Below are 19,089 nucleotides of genomic sequence, written 5' to 3' on the forward strand. Positions count from 1 at the left end.
GTGGAAGGTGCCCCTGATGGTACAACCCATCCCAGGGGATGACAGTAACCCAGGATCTTGTTAATAGATGCTTGGGGTACATTAGCTTGGAACAACACTGAATGATCAATGTGAGTTTTAAAAGGTGACCACAGATTTCTCTCATGTTTGCTGATAATCACAAAGAAAGAAAACCCACATTTTGAGTGAGGCCACGTTGGGCAAAGTTATCAGGATTATGCTGGAGACTTCATAGGAGGTAAGTGTCTGCCTGACCAGCTCAGAAAATTCAGGGTAGTTTTGGAAACAGAATATAGACAATGACCAACTGACTAAATGGAGTTGCTGGTTATGCTGCACATCACTTTTAAGAAGAAAAGTTGAAAATAGATCTCATTTTAGGTTTAAATATCCTCCAAATTATGTTCCAAAGTGGCTTGAAGGATTGAAGAAATTTAACTTGAAGTAAGATCTTGCAAAGAAAACAGAAGAATTAAAAGAATAATCAAAAATTAAGTGGGAGTAGGAAGGAAGGTGTAATAAGTTCTTATTGTTTGGACAGAACATTTGAGATAATATCTATTATATTCCTAAAGCAACAGTTATAAGGGGTAATTACATACTGTTTCAGAGAGAAAAATATTTTCTCAGCTAAGGAAGTATTAGATGACATTTCCTGGTAAGAACAAAGCAGAATGTCCGATTAGACCACTTTGAAAGTGGCTGAAACACTTTGAAAATACCTGAAGCAAGATTTTTAATTTAATAAATAGTTTTAAAATAAGCAAGGAAAAATGTACACCTTAGAAGATTTCAGGGTGATGATTAAAATACAACACTCAACTTCTCATTATTTACATGGCATAAGCTCTAGAATTTTTATTATGTAGGCATTACTCATCTACAGATTAATGAAGGACAAAGCAGTGACTACAAAGTAAAAGCGACAGAATGTCACATTTTGTGCAATTCTCTCACTTTACAGCACTGGAAGCATTTACTCTTCACCTTCTGCCTTCTTGCCAATTTCCCTGCTCTTGGCTCGGAGCTTGTTGACCTGTGACTCTGCAATGTCAGCCCGCTCCTCGGCTTCCTCCAGCTCGTGCTGGATCTTGCGGAACTTAGACAGGTTGACATTGGACAGCTCCTCCTGGAGATAGGAAGAAATATAAAGCAGGTTTTAAAATGATTCCACTGTAACAATGCTAGGTGGAAATATGAAATAAGGAAAGGCAAATGAAAAAGAGAGCTACTACCACAGTGTTGACTTGGGTTCAAACAGAGCTACACAGGGGAAGACATCAACATAGAATTCCACCTGGATAAAGACTGACTGAACACAGTGATACTCACAGCCTCCTCAGCTTGCCTCTTGTAAGCTTTCACCTTAGTTTGCAGTTTGTCCACTAGATCCTGCAGCCTGAGGACGTTTTTCCTGTCTTCCTCAGACTAAAGAGAATGACAGAAGAGAAGCATCTCTTTTACCCTCCTCTACATGAAATAGAGAGTAACATTTCTATTTGACATTGCTGCCCAGTAGGAGAAGTGATAAGCTGGATATTGCTAACACGACTAGAAAGACAGTAATCTTCTGGTGCTTTCATTGTTCTTTTTGTATGTGTGACTCAGGACAGAGAGAAATCCTCAAGGCTGCACTTTGGGTTCCGGGAATAAGAGTGTATCAACATGAATAAGATTCCTGCCTTACCTGGTAGGTCAGTTCCTTCACCCTCCGCTCGTACTTGCGCACACCCTTCACGGCTTCAGCGCTGCGCTTCTGCTCAGCATCAACCTCCCCTTCCAGCTCCCGCACCTGCAAGGACAAGCCCAGCCCTGCAGCTTCCCTGACAATGTCTCTGCAAGGACACGCTCACTCACACCCAACCCCAGCCCTACACACCCTGGCCTCCAGCTTCTGGATCTGCTTCTTCCCTCCCTTCAGTGCCAGCTGCTCAGCCTCATCCAGCCGATGCTGCAGGTCCTTCACTGTCTGGTCCAGGTTCTTCTTCATCCTCTCCAGGTGGGCACTGGTGTCCTGCTCCTTCTTCAGCTCTTCTGCCATCATGGCCGCCTGATCAGAGCAAAAGGTCAAAGCCATTTTGGGGCTGGACATATTTTGAGAAGAGTACATTCACCATCAGCAATGCCAGGAGTGTCCAACTCACATCTGTGATGGCCTTCTTGGCCTTCTCCTCAGCATTGCGGGCTTCCTGGATGGTATCCTCCATTTCACCCTGGATCTGGGCAATGTCTGTTTCCAGCTTCTTCTTGGTGTTGATCAGGCTGGTGTTCTGTTGAGCAGCATCACAGGTTTGTTTTTGTAAATTGATTATTTGAAATCAAGAACATTACAGCATTTTCAAAAATTTAAGACATAATTATGGGAATAATCAATACCAGAGGTTTTTCTAATTACTTTTTTTCTCACTGGGGAAAAAATACTTTGTTTTGTTTTCCCCAACAATTAATTTTAATCATTTGAGAAAGTGCTCAGAAATATAATCTCTGCCACATCTCATCTACCAAAGGTTGGCACAGGAAAATAACAAAAATAGAGTTAGGGAAAAGGCAGTGAGGTGTTTCCTCTTCAGCATTAGGAAAGAGTAATCTACTCTCAACAACTGAAAACAGGAAAAAAATTTAATGTAGATAGTATGAATCCCCTCCAGAATAGTTTCCTCACTTGAAATTGGTCACTTTCCATAGATTTCAGCACTTTACTGCTTGATGGCTGTTATGACACATAGCTCATGTCAAACTCTCCTTGATAAATACTAAAGCAGGCAGGAGTTCACCCCCAATTTCTTGCAAGTAAAAAAGTACATGAGGATTCCTCAGTGCTACGTTTCAGTTTACAAGGAATGAAAGTAGCTGTGGTCTCAGAGTTCCATTCCCTGACTACTCAGAGAACTTGGCATGTCCCTGTGAATAAAGTGTCTGAGAATGCAAATGAGGTGGAAGCATGGGTGTCATTGTATGCAGCCTGGGAAAACCACCAGTGCATACATTTTTTTCAGCAAAGATCTCTTTTAGTAACATGATGAATACTCCAGGAAGGAGAACTGTCTTCCTCCAAGCTGTGCATCCAGCGGTGACTGGAATAAAGCATGAAAGTGTCCTCCCAGTTACCGAGAATACTGTTCCTCACGAAATGACCTCACCTGGCTGTGAAGGAGCTGCACACGCTCACTGGCATCCATTAACTCCTGCTCAGCCACTTTCCTTGACCGTTCTGTCTGCTCCAGGGCTGCCCGAAGCTCCTCAACTTCAGCCTGCAGCAGGTTTGCCCTGCGCTCCACCATGGCCACCTGCTCCTTCAGGTCCTCCTGTGACCTGAGAGCGTCATCCAAATGGATCTGGGTGTCCTGTAGAGACATTGAAGGAAATCATAAGCAGGTTAAGAGCTCCTGTGGACAGAAAGTATTAGCTAAGATATTTCTCTGTAGGCAATTTCTGTTCAACAGACCTTGAGCACTCCCTGCGTATTTCTCAGGTTCTTCTGTGCCTCTGCAGCCTGGCGGTTGGCATGGCTCAGCTGGATTTCTATTTCATTGAGGTCTCCTTCCATCTTCTTCTTCAGCCTCAGGGCTTCATTCCTGCTCCTGATCTCAGCATCCAGAGTGCTCTGCATGGAGTCCACAACTCGCTGGTGGTTTCTCTTCATCTGTTCGATTTCCTCATCTTTCTCTGCTATCTTCCTGTCAATCTCGGACTTCACTTGGTTGAGCTCAAGCTGCAGGCGCAGGATCTTCCCCTCCTCATGTTCCAGGGAGGCCTGAACAAGAAAAAATAAGAATACTTTTCATGTGATAAATGTTGAATCTGAAGCTCCGAGTTTAAAAAAAAAAAAGGCTATATTTAAATAATATCTCTACTTTTATAAGACCTCTTCTCTTTTCTCTGGGAACAAGATAAACAAGATAGAGATCCAAAACATGTAAGAGAGAAAGAAATTATGCTGTGTACCTCAGCTTCCTCCAGAGCAGCCTGGATTTCAGATTTCTCCTGCTCAATCTGCTTCTTGACTTTCTCCAGCTCATGAATTGCCTTCCCTCCCTCTGCAATCTGCTCCGTCAGGTCAGAAATCTCCTCTGTGGGAACAATGATCAGTAACATGGTCAGGCACAGAGCAGAATGGGAAGGGTCCTGTCCCACCAAGGTGACAGGCATCTCTGCAGACCTGCAGGCACAGACCCATGAAGAATGGGGATAATGGCTGATAGTGAGCAAGGCCAGCGAGGAGCAGAGGGCCAGGGACTTACGCTGCAAGTTCTTGTTCTCCCGCTTCATTGTTTCCAGGTGGTCCAGGGACTCCTCATAGGCATTCTTCATCTTGAACAGCTCCGTGCTGAGAGAGCGCGACTCCTTCTGCGAGGCCTCCAGCTCAGCCTGTGTTTCCTCATACTTCTGCTTCCATTCTGCCAGGATCTGGAGAGAAACGGGGTGTGAGTCAGGCTGTGGCCATCACGGGGCCATGCTCTGGCCAGGAGTGCTGGTGCTGGAGGCCCAAAGACCTTGTCAAAGTTCTTCTGCTTCTTATCCAGAGCAGCACAGGCAGCATTGGATCTCTCCACATCAATCATCAGGTCCTCCACTTCATTCTGAAGCCTCTGCTTTGTCTTTTCCAGGGAGGCACATTTGGCATTGACAGCCTCAACATGTTCCTCTGCATCCTGCAGGCGCTGGGCCAGCTTCTTTCTGGAAGGAGAGAAGCACAGTGCCTCATTTGAATGTGCAAGGGCATTGGTTCTTTACTGTCATGAGTTCATCACTTCAGAGGATTTGATCCAAATGCTTTCCACAACGTTTTTTATTATCCATGAGTGCATGCAGCTAACAAGATCTATAACTTCTGTGATCACTTATAGAAGATTAGGCCTGTCTTAGCCCTTCTAGCCCTGAAGTCTATGTTTTTCCTTCCAATCTCTCTTTTTCTCTCCATCCCTCTCTTCCTTTTTTATTCATTGACAGTATATCCTTGCCTTCATCCCATTCTTGCCTTAACCCTCTCTCATAGACTCCAGCTTCCCTCAACCACCCTCTGTCTTCTCCCATCACTTTCCATCCTGCCTCCCCACATACTTGGCCTCCTCGAGCTCCTCGGTGCGCTGAATCGCGTCCGTCTCATATTTGGTTCTCCACTGGGCCACTTCACTGTTGGCCTTGGACAGGGCTCGCTGCAGCTCCCCCTTGGCCTCCTGCTCCTCCTCATATTGTTCCCGGAGCAAGTCACAGTCATGGCGAGCAGACTGCAGGGCGTGGGCCAGAGCATTCTTGGCCTGGTGGAAGAACAGCACTGTGACAATGAATGGAAATATCCTGGGAAATCTCCTGTCTAAAATGCTGATGGGCACTGATTCTGCTATGAGTAATGGCAAGCTGCTGAATTAAAGTGGAAGGTCTGGGAAGCTGCTAAACAATTAGTATATAGACTGCAAGGAAGGAGGAACAAAACTATTATGGGAAGGCTTGCATTACCTAAGTGTTTTTTCCTCCCTTATGTCTTGTTGATACTGAATTTCATACATACCTACAGCTCCTCCTAGACAGAAGGAATCCAAAGGACAACTCAGAATTTGGAGAGCCTTCTTACCTTTATCTCCTCCTCTAGATGCCTTTTGAGTTCCTCAATCTGTTGGGTGAAAGCCTGTTTGCCTCTTGACAGCTGAGAAATCAGAGCATCCTTCTCATCTACCTGGCGTGAATATTCACCTGGGAGTGTTCAGATGAGTAAAAAGAACTTGTTATGACTACATGAAAGTATTAATCTTGATAATAAATTCCCATATAAAAATATTTTGAGTTAAACAACATTTTACTTCTTTCATGGATTCCTAATCACTGATACCTACCCCTATTTCTTTGAGGCTAGAAATGACCTGTTGTGTAAAATCCAACCAGATAAATTCTGTTTGCATTAAGCCTGGAGTTTACAGAATGAGTACTACAGTACCATCCAGAGGGATTATGGTCCATGAGAATCTCAGGAGGTTTAACAAGGCCAAGCAATCCAGAAAAGGCCTCATGTGTGCTGAGTAGGGGGAATGGAATGATCACTCTCTACTAACCTGTTGGCAATGCTCCTCCTAATGTAACTCAGGATTCCCTCAGGGTTCTGTTCATCTTCACCACAAAAACACAATTATGGCTGAGGTTCAACTTAATTCATGTTCAATCCTCCAAGACTCCAGGTGATTTTTACTTGTTTTTTAAAGGACCCGGGTAATATACAGTATTCTCTTAAAACCACAAATGTCTTACCGGATTCTGTTTGTAGCCGAGCTCTTTGGGCACTAATGTCATTAATTATGCGCTGCTGTTCCTCCTCCTTTGTTTTAATCTCACTGAGTTGATCTTCTAGGGAACGACACATCTTCTCCAGATTTGCCTGTTTGCATGAGGAACGGAGGGAAAGATGCTTAGTGGTTTAACTCATGATTTGTGAGACTCTGAAGTCTTATGAAAGAAGAAAGAATGATTCAGAAGCCAGAATTTCTCAGCTAACTTATATATATTTCTATGAAGTTTGTGTCACCAGTTCCAACAGCTGTATATTCCCTGCCCATTGCAGGGTGTATGAAAGGAGATGATCTCTATACTTCCTTCAAGTGCATACCATTCTTTGATTCTATAGTGTATTAATTTCCACTGATCTATTTTCAGCAGATAAAAAGAATGTTGGAACTCTGTAAGATGAATAATTAATTTAAAATTCTGTTTGTCTCTCAGAGATTATTTTATTGAAAGAAAAGAAAAAGAGGAAAAAAAGGAAAGGGCAATTTCTGTTCTAGGAAGAAACAAAGGGCATTTCTGTTTCAGAAGAAACTAAAAAGCAATATGGTCAGTGCATTTCCTTTTGTAATTTTGTGAACCAATCAATGAGACTTTAGTGTTCCTTAGGTTAGGAGACAATTTTAACTCTCACCCAAAAGACACAAAAATCATTTACATAATACTGCAGTGTTTAAACAAACATTAAAATTGCAAAGTACAATAATTTATTCTAAAATATGACTAACTAAAATTTCTATGTTACAATGTAAATAACCTGATTATGTTTGAATTAATGAGAAGAAATATTTATGTACCTTGGCTTTGGAGACAGACTCCATGTTGCTGGCCAAGTCATCAATCTCCATCTTCAGCTCGCTCTTCTCCTTCTCCAGCTTCTGCTTCACGCGTTGCAGGTTGTCGATCTGCTCCCCCAGCTCAGCTGTGCTGTCCGCGTGCTTCTTGCGCAGGGCGGCAGCTGTGGCTTCGTGCTGCAGCGTGGCCTCTTCCAGGTCACGCCGCATCTTCTGGAATTCTGCCTCACGCTTCTTGTTCATCTCAACCTGAGCTGCTGTGGCCCCTCCTGCCTCTTCCAGGCGCTCGCTGATCTCCTCCAGCTCCCTGGACAGGTCAGCCCGATGCTTCTCTGCTTTAGCGCGAGAGGTTCGCTCGGCCTCAATTTCCTCCTCCAGCTCCTCAATGCGGGCCTGCACAACACCAGGGACCCTTCACACCCGTGCCCTCCTCCTGCCTGAGCTGAGCCTGAGCATGGGAGGGACAGGACAGAGACTTGCCTGCAGCTCCTTGATTTTCTTCTGAAGTTGCATGCCCAGGGCTTGTTCATCCTCAGTTTTGCTCTGGATCTGGCTGATTTCAAAGTCTTTCCTTTGGACCAAGTGAACCGTGTTAGAGATCAAAGAGAAAAGACAAGTGCTGCAACCCAGCACTCAGGTAGCCCAGAGTCACACTTACTTCTTCAGTTTCTCATCCAGCTGCTGCTTGTCATTCTCCAAATCCATGATGCTGTCCTGGGCCAGCTTCAGGTCTCCTTCCAGTTTCCTCTTAGCTCTCTCCAGGTCCATGCGCAGTTTCTTCTCTTGCTCCAGGGACCCTTCCAGCTAAACACAACAAGACCCTCAGGGCTCTGCCAGCCAGGTCAGGCTCCATCATACCTGTCCTGTTCCTGCTCTATGTATGTGTGCTTACATCATCCACTTGCTGTTCCAGCTTGGTCTTGGCTTTGGTCAGAGTATTGACTTTGTCCTCCTCTGCCTGCAGGTCATCCAGGGTCTGCTGATGGGCCTCTTGGAGGGCTTTCTTCTCTTTTGTCAGCTTGGCAATGGTTTCGTCCAGAGCTGCCATCTCCTCAGTCAGGTTTTTCACCTTTGAGAAGAAAGGAGCATGCACAGGCAGAAAATGATGCTTAAAAACTTTGTAACAAGACAAGTCTTTCCAGAGGGCAAGTGACAGGTTCTGCCTCCTACCTTGTTTTCAGTGGCATGTTTTTCCTTCTCCACCTTGGCTAGTGTCAGCTCAAGGTCATCAATATCTTTCTTCAGCTCTGAACATTCATCCTCCAGCTTCCTCTTCTTGGCGGTCAGTTCAGCATTCATCTCTTCTTCTTCTTCTGCTCTCTCTGTCAGCTCCTTAATTTTGGCTTCCAGTTGTATTTTCGTTTTGATGAGCTGGTCACATCTTTCCTCAGCATCAGCCAAACCATCAGCTTCCTACATGATTCATTTAAATAAAACAGTTTCTAACCTGAGGTTACTTGCTCTGATGTACTTTTAGGCTACAGACATCTAAATGCCATCAGATTAATCCAAATACTTGCTTGTAAATACAGTTTTAAGGAGCTTATTGTTGCTGCATTCTTATTTCCAGGGAAAAAGGGAAGCAGTGAATTTCATCATCATCATTTTTCTTGAAGAGGCAGGGACCATAAATGCCAGAGAAACACGCAACACTCTCAGCTGTTCCTACTCCACCTGAATTCACTTGTGATTCTCCAAACAAAATGTGTTAATGGGACCTCTTGACAACCTTAATTGGTCAGGTGGTAAGATATCAAAATTGTAAACTATATAAAGTTCTATAAAGATGTGATAGGGACTCTGAGATCACCTCCATTGGTCAGAGCATGGTGCTAATAACACCAAGGTTTTGTGTTCAATCCTGATATGGGCCATTCTTTTAAGAGCTGGACATTATGATCCTTCTGAGACCCTTCCAACTCAGGCTATTCTGTAATTCGAATTGTTTCTGTGAGTTACTGTGTAGGATTAAAATTACATGCTGTAATCTGCACTATTTGCTCACTGGAAATCAATCATTTCTCTCCTGATTTAAAAGTATAAGGAACCATCTGCAATAATTACTTGTATATGTATCAATGTTTCTTACCTATGCTATGTGATTTTTCTTCCTATTTTATAAAATATGTTCATGTTTTTAAAATAATTGCTATTTTGGGATAATATATCTTCACAAAGACATTTGGGATGACTTTATACAGGATGTTACAAGTCAAAAATTTTAGCAATACTCACAGCCTGCACTTGGAGCTGCAGGTCATTTTTCTCCTGCACCAGGGCCACCATTTTCTCCTCCAGCTCCTTCCGCTTTGCCTCAGACTTCGCAAGCTCTTCCTTGGTTTTCTCAAACTCTTCCTTCATGTTGGCCATTTCCTTCTCAGACTCTGCACTCTTCAGCAAGGGCTTGATCTTGAAGAACAGCTTCATCCATGGCCAGTGTTTGACATTCATGAATGAACGAACATTGTACTGAATACAGAAGATGGATTCCCTGAAAGGTAGTAATAAAATAACACATATTTTTGTACATATTTTAAAATCTATAAAACATATTTACCAGAATATATTAATATGTATAATATGAAGCTTGACACACAATACTTTTTAGTTGTATATTTATACAATCTATATAGAGTTTATATGTATACATGTATAGTTCTGTATATCTCTATGTGTAAAATATTTATCATGTATAATTCCATATACATTTCCTAATATTTAGATCACATTTTATATATTATATATATACTTCCACAGAAACCTTCTAGTGTTATGTAGAGTATCAACCTTTATGGACAGTTTTGGAGTCTAGGTGTTTGGCTTGCTTTCATGGCCAGTGAAAAGGAACACTTCTGTAAGTTGACTCGGTCACTTTTATGAAAGTTATCAAAGAGAAAAGGATGTTTCTCTTGTGACAGAAATATGTAATTCTCTCTTTTTATTTAGCAGTGACCTAAATTAATTAGCTTAGACTAGATATCAAATTTCTGGACATATATATAATATAGCCATTTAATGAATTCAGCAATTATTAGTACAAAAGTATTGAAAAAATTATTTGTTTCCTTAAGTTGGGTATTTCATACTACTTCATCTATTTCTGAGATATATTTCCACATTTATGAACAGAATTAATGAGAAATAAATGAGATTTTTTGTGAAGCAGCTTATTTTCAGTTTTGTTCATTAGTGTCTGACAAAGATTGGCCCAGAAAGCCAAGTAAATATCTACCTCCTCTCCATCATTTTCTTGAACTCCACCCTCATAAGGTAACCTCTACACATGGCCTGGGTGCGGGTGATGAGCTGTGCCAGCTTCTCATCCCTCATCTCCTCCAGGAGTCCCAGCAGCCCAGCCTTGAAGAACACCTGGAGAGAAGGAATGTTGCAATACATCACTGTCAGGTAGGGCAAAGCCCAGGCAGACAGTGAATGGAGGGGTTTGTACCTTGGTGTGTCCAAATTTGTACTGGGTGTGGTCCACATCGATTGAGCCAAGGAGCTTCTCAGAAGCCTTCTTGCTATCGATGAACTGTCCCTCGGGGATGGCACTGGCATTAAGCACCTTGTATCTGTGGCAGGAAACAGAATACGGAAAAGGTCAGATTCTTGAAAGCTCAACCAAACCTGTATCAATTGATGCCATTGTTAAGATTTTCTGAAGGGGAATCAAGAGTGGAAGGCAGGTGAATAAATATGAACTCTTCCATTGCATAGAAATTGTACTCTCATGGCTAAATATGTTTTTAGGAAAAACTATGTATTTCCCTGAGTCCAAAGATTTTTGACACAGAATGGGTACTGATTTCTGTGGGAAACTGCTGACATATTTCACGTACCATGTTATCCAAATGCCATATTTCTAAATGAGAACTTTATGTGCAAGAACAAAATATGTGGCAGGGAGAAGCAAATCTCAGTGCTAAATAGCGGAAGTACGTACTTTCTCAGTATTTTCCAGCTGATGTAGAACAAGCAAGATACTTTCATTGTATTTGGTTTTTGTAAGTTAGTCTAGAATGTCTTGTAGTGTCCTTATTCACATATCTGTCCTGACAGGTGAAAGTCATCTTGCTTGGTTCTCCAGGTAGTAGGTAGTCAGCTTCCCTTTTGGATACTTAGTTAAAAAATACTTTATCTTATACCAGAATATCAATACAGAACAAGAATAACAGTAGCCTTTTGAAAATGTCTTTTTTTTCCGCAATAGCTATAGAAAGAACCTGGATGACTCACATAGACAACTGACTTTTGTACACCTGAAGGCAGATGCAGTGAACCTCTCCCATAACTTCCGCAGTACTTAAAACAATTAGGAAATGCAAATTATTCATCATTTGTGGATGTGGTGGAGGATGATGACATGTGATCTGACCTCTGTTTGAAGTCAGCATAGAGGATTCTGCTGGGGAACCCCTTCCTGCAAATCCTGATCCCTTCCAGCACGCCGTTACAGCGCAGCTGGTGCAGCACCAGCTCGTGCTCCATGGCACCTAATAAATCACAGAACGAAATTGTGTATCATTTTACTGCACAGAGAAGATCAGATATATTACACCTCTGAACTTTAACAACTTACCAGGTGTTTTTGTTTCATTAGGAATAAGGCACCGCACAAAATGGGGATGTGTGCTTCTCAAATTGCTCATCAGCTTGTTTAGATTTTCCTTAGGAGCAAGAACAAAGCCTTAGGTTTAAAAGTGTCACTTACACAATCTCAATACTAGGTGGAGATAAAAACATTGCAATAAAACCATGATCAGTAATTGTCTTTCCAGAACTTTTGGGCTGAAAGTTCTGAAAGAATACTTCCCAAGATTCAGTAAGAATTTCTGTTTACTAAAAGCAAATTATTTTGGTTTTTTTCTGGACACAAAGATATGTTACATAAATCTAAGGCTTTTCTGAACTGAATTTTTCTTTTGTTTTTCTTTTAATAATGTGATAAGTTTAGATTGATTATTCTACAGTACCCGGAAGAGAGCCGAGACGGTCTGGAAAGAAGAACCCTTCTTCTTGGCGCCCTTCTTGCCACCGCCACCACTGCTCTCTAAAATGAAATAAATTTTATATAAAGAAGTGAACAACAAAAGCACACAGAATCTGAAAAACCTTATGTTCATCTTTTAAAAATCTATCAAAAAATAATAGTATGATCAAAAATTGCAAATGCAGACAGTGGTTAAAGTTGCAAAAAGAGATCTGAATTTTTCAGATCACAGTAGAAGGAAATCTAATGGCTTCAAGCTGAAATTTAGAAAATGCAGTAGGGAAATAAAGCATGGTATTTTGCATAGAAGATATTTGAGGAACTAAACTAATATCTAGTAAATACACCAAATGGAGTGTTTATATATCCTTACATCTAAGGGTGTGCATAAATTTAACAGCATGTTGATACATTTGATTGTATTTCCCAAAGTATTTGAGAATGGCATATATTGCAGAAATCTGGTTTCTCAGCTAGACTGGGCTAATGCTCTAGTACAGCTGTCCTGTCCTAAAACCTACAGCTCTATTAAGGTCTCTAGGGAGTTGTAGTATCCTTTATTAGACTGAGATCCAAAAAGTAGATGAGGTTTTGGGTTTTCAATTTTAGAAATGTAAATATCATTGCAAAATATTATTAAAAGATTTTAATTTCTTTTCCTTTAAATCATAGTGGAACTGATTTCAAAGAAATCACCTGCTTCTGCCCCACCAGCAGATGCAAAGAGCAAGGCCAAAGTCTTCAGGGATGATTTCTGATACAGCCCCACAACAGTTTCATTCAGAGGGTCCTTGTTCTTCTCCAGCCAGCCAGTGATGTTGTAGTCCACTGTGCCAGCATAGTGCACCAGGGAGAAGTGGGCCTCAGCTTTGCCTTTGCCAGGCTTGGGCTTCTGGAAGTTGTTGGACTTGCCCAGGTGCTGGTCATAGAGCTTGTTCTTGAAAGAGGTGTCAGTTGCCTTGGGGAACATGCACTCCTCTTCCAGGATGGAGAAGATGCCCATGGGCTGGGAGAAATACCAACATATGAAGAAAGTGTGGAAGGAAGAAACAGTGGCAATGTACGTAAGAAAGACGAATGGAAGATAAAGTTATACCAAAAAGTCCTCCTAAGTATGTGAAATCTTATGTTTCTCCAGAAAAGCATTTTGTTAGTGAATATTCCATCAGTTATACAAGAACAATCTCCCCCATTACATTCAGGGCTTTGATGTAATAAAGATCTACCATGTAGAAATTAATTTTGTACATGATTGGTGAAAGTGGAAAGCAAAATGAAAGTAGTAGCATTCAGATACAAGGAAGAGTTTAAAATTCCTATATGTTTTTTCCTTAAAACAAGACAGAAAATTTCTTAAGAAAAATATTAAAATAGAGATTTTATAAATGAAAAACTTTTAAGTATAAGGGGGACAATAACCTTCTCAATGAGCTCAATGCAGGCAGCCAGGTCCATGCCAAAGTCAATGAACTCCCATTCAATGCCCTCCTTCTTGTACTCCTCCTGCTCCAGCACGAACATGTGGTGGTTGAAGAACTGTTGCAGTTTCTCATTGGTGAAGTTGATGCACAGCTGCTCCAGGCTGTTGAACTGCAGAAGGCAAAGATTTACTTACTTGCGAATTTCAGTTCCAAGAGCACCTTCCAACTTCCAATAGGCTTTATTCTTATCGCACTAAGCTCTCCATGACTAGAATCTTGAATTTCTAGTGCTGAAACTGGACAGGTGACTGGCATATTCCATCCTCTAATATATCCAACCTTTTTAGGCTCTGGCACTGTCTTAACATGTTTCTGAGTTCTGAACAGACCTTCAGAGCATAGTCCAAGTCCAGCTTTTCGTTTGTTTGAACTTTGTACACTACCTGTCAATTCCCAAGCATTCATAGGAAATCTGGCTTCAGCTAGATTAACAAAATATTCTTTTAAAAAGGCATATTTTAACTTCCTCAAAGTCACTCTCTGCTATTATTTATCAGTTGTGCCACAGTTTTCAATGCAATTTTCACTTCTGCATGCAACAACAAACATCCACAAATAAATACAGTGCTGCGGGATACTATATGCAATGAGAATCAGAAGGGTACCATTCCTAGAGGAAAGGCAGGATTATCCAATAAATAGAAATAACCAATATTTGAAATAAAGCAAACCCCCACCCCCACATTATTCCAATTTCCTAATGACTCTTGCAGGAAAGCTTTATGGAGATCCTCCTCTTACATCAAAGATCTCGAAGCCAGCAATGTCCAGGACACCAATGAAGTACTGCCTTGGCTGCTTCGTGTCCAGCTGTTGGTTGATGCGAACAACCATCCACAGGAACATCTTCTCAAACACTGACTTAGCCAGGGCACCCACGGAATTGTATACCTAAGAAAAGGTTAAAGGAAAGCTACCATCTGCAGCAGGAGAGGAAGTTCAAAATTTTTAATTCAAGTCATTTTGTTTTCTATTATCACTTGTCCCTTACCTGCTGCACAGTTTGGCCCTTGGTCACATATTCATTCCCCACTTTGACTCGGGGGTAGCAGAGGGCCTTGAGCAGGTCTGCTGAATTCAGACCCATCAGGTAGGCAGCCTTGTCAGCAACTAAGGAAACAAGCACAGAGCAAGATTAGATATCAGGTCTCCAGTGAAAGGATCTTGCAGTATTTCAGATTTCTACAGAAGCCACATATAAGTTACCATGTCCTTTAAAATAGTGTAGTTTTTCTTGACTTTCTTATTTTTTCTGATTTAGTCTATATGATTATTAAAGGTAAATATTATTCCAATATTTTTACAGTGAACATGCAAGAGACTAGACAGAAAAAAGGACCAAGGGCTATGAAAATGGCAGATCAAACAGTAACAATTTATGAATAAACAGAATAGGTAGATGGCTGGTATTCAACTGCACTGAAAATTGTAGTCTGCGAAACTCTCCTGTCACTGGAGAGGGAGAGGTAGATTAGTGAGGTATAATGCCAAAAAGTATGAATAGGATATCTTGTACAACTTTCACGGATGGACTATATTGTCCCCAAGGATAAACATCAAACACATTCTTTCCCAGCCCTCATTTTATCTGCAGCTAGGTTAACAAATACAAGCACTACAGCACTGCATATGCTCTGTCATCACTTGTCATCACTTTCCAGTTTGCTGCCTGTCTTGTCTCACAATGAAGCAGAGAGCAAGCACCAATACTATTTACTGAGTTCTTCAATGTGACAAGGCCAAACCTCATTATATAGGATTTATACAAAGATGCTAATTTTGAGCTGCTTTAATTTTATGGGTTAATTCCAACAAGACATTTAAGGCACATTTATAACCAGAAAGATAAAATAAGAAGAAAATTTCAGGTTTGTGTGTATATATATATATATATGGACACTGTGGTTGCATATAGGCTACTCTACTATAATTATATAATTATTCCTTAGTACTTGAGAGTCGTTCCTGGTTCTGTGTCAAGTCTGGGAAGCTTCCATTCAGACAGTAGCAAAGCCTGCTTTACTTTTGCCTGACTCTCACTCTGAAAGAAAACAGAAGCATGCTTACAGAGTCACTGGATTTAGGGTTTTGTATTGTTCAAAATAATCTACAGAGTTATGTTCCTCCTCTGGCTAGGACCCATTGATATTCTACAATACTGACATGGGGGAAATGCACAGTCTGGGTCAATCATTCCAACCCTGACATGCTGCCTTTAACTGAGAGAGTGTTCACTGTCTCCCGTGCTCTGGGATGGATTGTGCTGGTACCTTCTGTGCCATCAGGCTCTGCCTGCTCCTCTCGTTGTTTCTGCTTGAACTTCAGGTTCCCATAGTGCATGACAGCCCCTGTCAGCTTGTAGATGGCTGTTTTCTCATCAGCACTGAAGCCCAGGATGTCAATGGCACTCTAACAAAAGAGTTGTAAAGGTGAATGCTCCAGCTCTTAAAAGTCAGACAAAGGAAACTTCACCTAAGAGAAATTCTGCTACTTACATCAGTGGCCATCAGCTCTTCCTGGTCGTTAATGCTGGGAACTGTGATCTCACCTTGACTCACGTACAGATAGTCATAGGGGTTGGTGGTGATCAGTAACATCTCTGAAAAGAAGACAAAACCCACCCAGGTCAAATGGGATCAGCACTGGAAGGAATTCAATGTTGTTCCATGACCTTTGCCTGAAGGAGTCCGTGATTTTCCCTACCAATGAGCTCTGGCTTCCTGTTGGACATGATCTGATAAAAGATGTGGTAGCTCCTTTCCGCCTTCAGCTGGAAAGTGACTCTGGACTTCTCCAGTAGATCTGGCAAGGATGGTAGGAGAGAGTCAAGCACAAGGAGTGGGGAAGGCTGGAGAGAAGGGGATCAGGCCAGAAGGGTGTCTTACATGTTTCAATGTCAGCAGAAGCCAGTTTGCCTGTGGCACCAAAGTGGATTCTGATGAATTTACCCTGAAAGCAGCAGGAAAGTCAATTGAGACTTATTTAACCAATCTGGACAGCAGGAATAATCAAACTGGTGTTGACAGTTGTCCCAAGTAACAACTCACAAAGCGTGAGGAGTTGTCGTTCCTCACAGTCTTGGCATTTCCAAAGGCCTCCAGCAGTGGGTTGGCACTGATGATTTGATCCTCAAGTGTCCCCTAAAACAGAAGTCTTCTTGTCATGATTGAGCTCATCAAGAAATTGAATAGTTGCAGGTTCCTGGCCCTGAGACCTCACCTGCATTTTGCCTGAGGTCTGCTCCTCCTTCTTCTTGTCTCCACTGGCTGCAATTGTTGCAAAGTACTGGATGACACGCTTTGTGTTGACAGTCTTCCCGGCCCCGGATTCTCCGCTGCCAAAGCCAAGGGAGAAGCAGAGGGTGTGTGGTCAGGCAGGAGGTCCCCTGGCCCCGGGCAGCCCCGCAGGGACCCGCGCAGGGGGTGTACGTACGTGATCAGGATGGACTGGTTCTCCCGATCTGTGAACAAGGCAGAAATACAGAAATCAAAACTCAATGGGCAAGAGAGGAAGAATGAAACATAGTCATGTAAGTTTGTTTGGCCTGATGTCAGCTTGACTTAAACAAGAAAACCTCCAAAGCACCTGAGTGCAGAGGTGTCTTTCATTTAAAACAATAGAAACAATAGTATGAAGATAGTAAACCCCACAACAGATGTGTGTGTCAGAAGCAAGAAAGCTTTGAAGAAGTCACTTTGCTGAGACAGAGTAGCTCTTCAGAGAAATGAATGATTCAATGCCTGTGAGACAGACAAAGCCACTCACCAGTCAGCATGAACTGATAGGCATTGTCAGAGATGGAGAAGATGTGTGGAGGGGCCTCCTGGCGCTTCTTGCCTCGGTAGGCCAACACCACCTCGGGGTTGTACACCGGCAGCCACTTGTAGGGGTTGACAGTGACGCAGAAGAGACCCGAGTAGGTCTGTGAGGAAGGGACACAGCATGTTGGCTTCCCCTGAGCCTGGCCCAGCAGCTCCTCAGGCTGCCCAAAGGAAGCTGCTGCTGCTGCCACTTACGTAGATCATCCAGGCTGCGTAACGCTCTTTGAGGTTGTACAGCACAGCGGGTTCGTGCAGGTGGGTCATCATGGCCATGTCCTCGATTTTGTCATACTTGGGAGGGTTCATGGAGAAGATTTGATCTTCCTTCACTGTCAGGGTCTGTCAGAAGGCAGGAAGATACATGCATTTCAGCTAAGAGCCAGAGTGGGAATGAACTGCTGTATGTAAATCTTGCACTTTACCCACCTCTCCCCCTTCAGTCTTGACAGTGATTTTTCCTGATTCCCTGCTCTGGATTGTGCTCTTCACATAGGACTCCTTTGCATGTACCACAAAGACAGATGACTTGGCATCAAAAGGCTTGTTCTGGGCCTCAATTCTCTCCTTCTCTGACTTTCGGAGGTAAGGAGCAGCCTCCCCAAATATGGCCATCTCAGCGTCCGTAGACATGGCTGCTGCTGCTTACCACACGTAATGCAGCAAGTATCTGTGACGGTAGAGAATATATTCAAGTAATGTGTGATGGAAGAAACACTCCTACACCACAATCGATTGCTCTTCTTTAGGTATCAACTAAATTGCCTTTTCTTTTTCTGCTGCTTCAGAGTGCTGTTCTGTAATTTTTTCTATTACTATTATTATTATTATTATTATTATTATTATTATTATTATTATTATTATTATTATTTTGTGTGGTCTGATATTTAGTCCTACTGGACAACTGCATTTACAGAAGAATACTTTTTCTGTTTTTGTATTTGGGGTCCCAGCAGAGGAAGAACATGGAGCTGTTTTTTGTGAGTCCAGAGGACGCCATGGAGATACTCCCAGAGATATAGCCCCTCTGCTCTGGAAACAGGCTGGGGGAGCTCAGGTAGTTCAGTCTGGAGAAGAGAAGACTGCAAGGAGCCCTTCTAGCAAACTTTCATTACTTAAAGGAGTTCCAAGAGACTTGAAGGGGAACTTTAGACAAGGACCTGGAGCAACAGAACAAAGGGGAATAGCTCACAACTGAAATAGGATGAGTTTAGATTAGTTATTAGGAGGAATACTCTTTACAACAACAACAACAAACCTTTGCCTTCTTAGACAAAGACAAACTTCACGACACAAATTGGTGTTATCAATTCAAACAAATGGGGTCAATTTCCTCACTGGTTTTGTCTCTAAAACATATTTTTCCACTTGATTAATATGTTATAACTCAGATGAGACAATTCCAGAAAAGAATAAGATTGAAAAATGGCTCCAGTTTTTCACCAGCAATTTTAACACTGCTTGTATTATCTCACATTTTTTTACAAGATTTCTAATAGGAATCGTACTAACTACGCTATGTCAGTATATATATTATGTTGTTATATACTATAGTATATCAGTTTATATTTGTACATTATATCTATATTGTACATTGTGTGTTTTTATAGATACTGGAAGCTTTTCTCACAATATATCCTCATGATAATGTCAAAACCTATAATATATATATAGGTTATTATACATTAATATATGTAAGTAATGTGTCAGTAGATTGACTTTTTAAAATATTAAAC

General features: G+C 41.8%; 1 protein-coding gene across 1 annotated transcript; it reads right to left on the reverse strand.

The window, feature by feature from the left end:
- Positions 1 to 860: 860 nt before the first annotated feature.
- LOC136369355 (myosin-1B) lies at positions 861 to 17,986 on the reverse strand. The gene is made up of 38 exons (XM_066332137.1): positions 17,783 to 17,986; positions 17,552 to 17,695; positions 17,301 to 17,457; positions 16,968 to 16,995; positions 16,755 to 16,869; positions 16,583 to 16,675; positions 16,421 to 16,484; positions 16,239 to 16,337; positions 16,031 to 16,134; positions 15,806 to 15,944; positions 14,527 to 14,645; positions 14,277 to 14,426; positions 13,474 to 13,644; positions 12,751 to 13,060; positions 12,038 to 12,114; positions 11,644 to 11,731; positions 11,440 to 11,557; positions 10,513 to 10,636; positions 10,297 to 10,433; positions 9,300 to 9,555; positions 8,235 to 8,477; positions 7,957 to 8,133; positions 7,723 to 7,868; positions 7,545 to 7,635; positions 7,068 to 7,457; positions 6,241 to 6,367; positions 5,573 to 5,691; positions 5,062 to 5,258; positions 4,494 to 4,677; positions 4,242 to 4,407; positions 3,946 to 4,070; positions 3,446 to 3,754; positions 3,141 to 3,344; positions 2,145 to 2,270; positions 1,880 to 2,050; positions 1,688 to 1,792; positions 1,333 to 1,428; positions 861 to 1,129 (listed from the first exon to the last, which is right to left on the reverse strand). The coding sequence occupies exons 1-38, from the start codon at positions 17,984 to 17,986 to the stop codon at positions 977 to 979; spliced, it is 5,826 nt and encodes a 1,941-aa protein (XP_066188234.1). The 3' UTR covers positions 861 to 976.
- Positions 17,987 to 19,089: the final 1,103 nt, after the last annotated feature.

The sequence above is a fragment of the Sylvia atricapilla genome, chromosome 18, assembly GCF_009819655.1.
Source record: "Sylvia atricapilla isolate bSylAtr1 chromosome 18, bSylAtr1.pri, whole genome shotgun sequence".
Classification (NCBI taxonomy): Eukaryota; Metazoa; Chordata; class Aves; order Passeriformes; family Sylviidae; genus Sylvia; species Sylvia atricapilla.

Excerpts from the sequence above, each read along its gene's own strand:
- LOC136369355 (XM_066332137.1), bottom strand. The coding sequence starts at position 17,986 with ATGTCTACGGACGCTGAGATGGCCATATTTGGGGAGGCTGCTCCTTAC. Across the intron at positions 16,135-16,238 it reads CAGGAAGCCAGAGCTCATTG|AGATGTTACTGATCACCACC; the intron begins GTAGGGAAAATC and ends TCTTCTTTTCAG. Across the intron at positions 7,869-7,956 it reads TGGAACAGCAAGTGGATGAT|CTGGAAGGGTCCCTGGAGCA; the intron begins GTAAGCACACAT and ends TGTTGTGTTTAG.